Source organism: Ursus arctos, unplaced genomic scaffold (assembly GCF_023065955.2).
Source record: "Ursus arctos isolate Adak ecotype North America unplaced genomic scaffold, UrsArc2.0 scaffold_26, whole genome shotgun sequence".
Lineage (NCBI taxonomy): Eukaryota > Metazoa > Chordata > Mammalia > Carnivora > Ursidae > Ursus > Ursus arctos.
The window spans coordinates 6,040,787-6,044,616 of NW_026622941.1; the positions used below are offsets into that span (position 1 = coordinate 6,040,787).

General features: G+C 56.9%; 1 protein-coding gene across 1 annotated transcript; it reads left to right on the plus strand.

Annotated features, from left to right (window-relative positions):
- Positions 1–357: 357 nt before the first annotated feature.
- KCNA5 (potassium voltage-gated channel subfamily A member 5) lies at positions 358–3,233 on the plus strand. The gene has a single exon (XM_026502634.4). The coding sequence runs from the start codon at positions 630–632 to the stop codon at positions 2,439–2,441; it is 1,812 nt and encodes a 603-aa protein (XP_026358419.1). The 5' UTR covers positions 358–629; the 3' UTR covers positions 2,442–3,233.
- The last annotated feature ends 597 nt before the right edge of the window (positions 3,234–3,830 follow it).

Here is a 3,830-nt window from a genome sequence, read left to right on the forward strand (position 1 = left end):
TCCAACCCAGGGCAATTCATTTCCCCTGGAGTCCACTTGGCGTTCAGCAGGTTCCCAGGTGAACTGAAATCCACAGCTATTCTCATCTGGTTGCCCTGGGAGTTTCGGCGCTCTCGGTACAACCTGTTCCTCCAGCCTCTCCGCTCCCTCCCTCCTCCCTCCCTCCGCCGGGCTGCTCCCTTCTCAGCCCCCCTTCCTCCCCTCGCCCCGGGCCCCAGCTGTGCCCTCCGGGGAGACACCGAAGGCAGCGAGACCCGGGAGGGGAGGCGGGAGATGGAGGAGGGGAGGGAACGGGGCGGGGGGAGGGAAGAGGCGGGAGGAGCCGCGCAGGGTGGAGGCAGAGCGCCGCCCCGAAGCCGACAGGGGCGGCTGAAGGTTGCATCTGCTGGAAGGAGGCTTTTGGCTGCTTGGTAACGGGCTGCCAGAACGGAGAGCGAGGCAGAGAGCAGGGCAGCGGCTTCTTGACGTCAGGACCGAGCCAGGGGATCGCGCCAGCAGCCCCAGCCCGCCCCAGAGTGGGGGCCGGCCGACGGCAGGAGAAAAGCCGGACACAAGGCGCCCAGCCGGGCGTGAGTGGGGGCCGCGGACGCCGGTCGGTAGGGGCGCAGCATGCCCCCTGCCCCCTGGCCATGGAGATCGCCCTGGTGCCCCTGGAGAACGGCGGTGCCATGACCGTCAGAGGAGGAGGTGAGGCCCGGACAGGCTGTGGCCAGGCCATAGGGGGAGAGCTCCAGTGTCCCCCGACGGCTGGGCTCAGCGATGGACCCACAGAGCGGGCTCCAAGGGCGCGCGGCACGCAGAGGGGAGTGGACCCGGGAGGGCGGCCTTTGCCACCGCTGCCCCAGGAGCCGCCGCAGCCTCGACGGCTGCCTCCGGAGGACGAGGAGGGAGAAGGCGACCCCGCCCTGGGCATGGCGGAGGACCAGGCGCTGGGCGCGGGGTCCCTTCACCACCAGCGCGTCCTTATCAACATCTCTGGGCTGCGCTTCGAGACGCAGCTGGGCACCTTGGCGCAGTTCCCCAATACCCTCCTGGGGGACCCGGCCAAGCGCCTGCGCTACTTCGACCCCCTGAGGAACGAGTACTTCTTTGACCGCAACCGGCCCAGCTTCGATGGCATCCTCTACTACTACCAGTCCGGGGGCCGCCTGCGGAGGCCCGTCAATGTCTCCCTGGACGTGTTCGCAGATGAGATCCGCTTCTACCAGCTGGGGGACGAGGCCATGGAGCGTTTCCGGGAGGACGAGGGCTTCATTAAAGAAGAGGAGAAGCCCCTGCCCCGAAATGAATTCCAACGCCAGGTGTGGCTTATCTTTGAATATCCAGAAAGCTCGGGGTCCGCGAGGGGCATAGCCATCGTCTCGGTCTTGGTCATTCTCATCTCCATCATCACGTTCTGCTTGGAGACCTTGCCAGAGTTCAGGGATGAACGGGAGCTGCTCCGCCATCCCCCAGTGCCCCACCAGCCTCCTGGGCCTGCCCGGGGGGCCAATGGCAGCGGGGCTCTGGCTCCTCCCTCTGGCCCTACAGTGGCACCTCTCCTGCCTAGGACCCTAGCTGACCCCTTCTTCATTGTAGAGACCACGTGTGTCATCTGGTTCACCTTCGAGCTGCTTGTACGCTTCTTTGCCTGCCCCAGCAAAGCAGAGTTCTCTCGGAACATCATGAACATCATTGATGTGGTGGCCATCTTTCCCTACTTCATCACGTTGGGCACTGAGCTGGCAGACCAACAGCCAGGCGGGGGAGGGGGAGGCAGCCAGAATGGGCAGCAGGCCATGTCCCTGGCCATCCTCAGAGTGATCCGCCTGGTCCGGGTGTTCCGCATCTTCAAGCTCTCCCGCCACTCCAAGGGCCTGCAGATCCTGGGCAAGACCTTGCAGGCCTCCATGCGGGAGCTTGGCCTGCTTATCTTCTTCCTCTTCATCGGAGTCATCCTCTTCTCCAGTGCCGTCTACTTCGCAGAGGCTGACAACCAGGAGACCCATTTTTCTAGCATCCCAGATGCCTTCTGGTGGGCAGTAGTCACTATGACCACAGTAGGCTACGGGGACATGAGGCCTGTCACGGTGGGGGGCAAGATCGTGGGCTCGCTGTGTGCCATCGCTGGGGTCCTCACCATCGCCCTGCCTGTGCCCGTCATTGTCTCCAACTTCAACTACTTCTACCATCGGGAGACGGACCATGAGGAGCAGGCAGCTCTTAAGGAAGAGCAGTGCAGCCAGAGCCATGGGACAGGGCTGGACAGTGGAGGCCCTCGGAAGACCAGCTGGAGCAAAGCGTCCCTCTGCAAGGCTGCGGTGTCCCTGGAGAACGCAGATGGAGCCCGAAGGGGCAGCTGTCCCCTGGAGAAGTGTAACCTCAAGGCCAAAAGCAATGTGGACTTGCGGAGGTCCCTCTATGCCCTCTGCCTGGACACGAGCCGGGAAACGGATTTGTAAGGGGGAGCCCGGGCAGATTGGTGGTAGTGGGGTGGGGATAGCAGAGGCTTCCTGAGCCTGGGTATCTACTTTATACCACAGAGTATTTCAAACCCACCTTGAAGTCTGTCCCTTTTCTTTCACTTCTTCTCTCCCTCCCTCCCTCCCTTGATCCCCCATTTTTCCTCTTCTTTCCATGACACCAAGGGTCGCCTATTTTTAAAAAGTACCACATTCCATGACGCAGGAGCTGTTGAAATGGTGAGCACTGTGAAATGGATGTATTTGTAGCCAGTTCCCTATACCCAGCAGAGGGATAACCCAAACAAAAATGACTTTAAATAGCCCAGATCCCAAGAGATTTTGTAACCCCCTCCATGTCTTCCAAATTTGCTTTACATATGATTTTATTTGTGTATAGGGGAAAATATTATTTTTATGGCCAGTGAGTGGATTTTTGTACTGCAGCTCAGTTGGAGATATTTTGGATATATTTTCCAGGAATGCTGTATTTATGGAAGAGAGAGTTATTGTGATTTTTTTTCTGTGATACTTATATTAGAGCCAGAGACCCTAGTTATGGCTGTTCTGGTTCCTGTGTCTGTAAGCCTCTCTCTTTTCTAGGATGTGGTATCGGTGTTTTGCGTCTAGGGCAGGGAATGTTCTGGAAGAAAGGCAAGACTGACCTTTTCTGTGCGCCTTAAACAATTCTTGTAACTTTCTTTGAAAAGCATTTTAATGATGTTGAAGAAAGATTTCCAATAATTCATTCTCTTTATTTTTATCCCAGGAAATAAAATGTTATGTGGTTGAGGCAAGTGTTAGTTGTTTCTTTGTTTTTGTTTTTGTTTTGTTGTTGTTGTTGTTGTTTGAAATTTTAAAAAGGGGTTTGTCGCTTGCTGTTTCTGGTTTTGAAGTCAGACCAAATGCCACCTTGACTGGGGTGGATTACTTGGAAAAGTAATGATTTGATTGTCAACTTCTTTTTTGCTGGGCCCCCTCCGTGCATCACAGAGGAGTGAATTCTGTGTGTCTCAGGCTGTTTCTGACATGCTGCCTGATGGTGTGGTCTTAGACCCAACTGTCAGCACAGTATGTGGATGCAGCTAAAAGGCAAGGGAAGATCAGACCCCCCACAGCCCCACTGCCATCTCTTGGGGCTGTGTTTCCAAGCTCTCCTTTGTCGGCGGGCTTTAAGCCTTGCTTCACATGGCTCTCAACAGCTCTGTGAAACCAGCCTGATTCTCTCCGACATGAAGCCTGTTCACAGAAGTGCAGCCCTGGTGTGAAAGTCATGGAGGAGGGTGGGAACAGTGCTCAGTTGTTAAACTCTCCCCCTCCACCGTGAGGTGGCGAAGGAGAATGCAGTACCTTTCTGGTGGACAGAGGCAGAAAGAAGCCGAATGGAAG

Excerpts from the sequence above, each read along its gene's own strand:
- KCNA5 (XM_026502634.4), top strand. The coding sequence starts at position 630 with ATGGAGATCGCCCTGGTGCCCCTGGAGAACGGCGGTGCCATGACCGTC.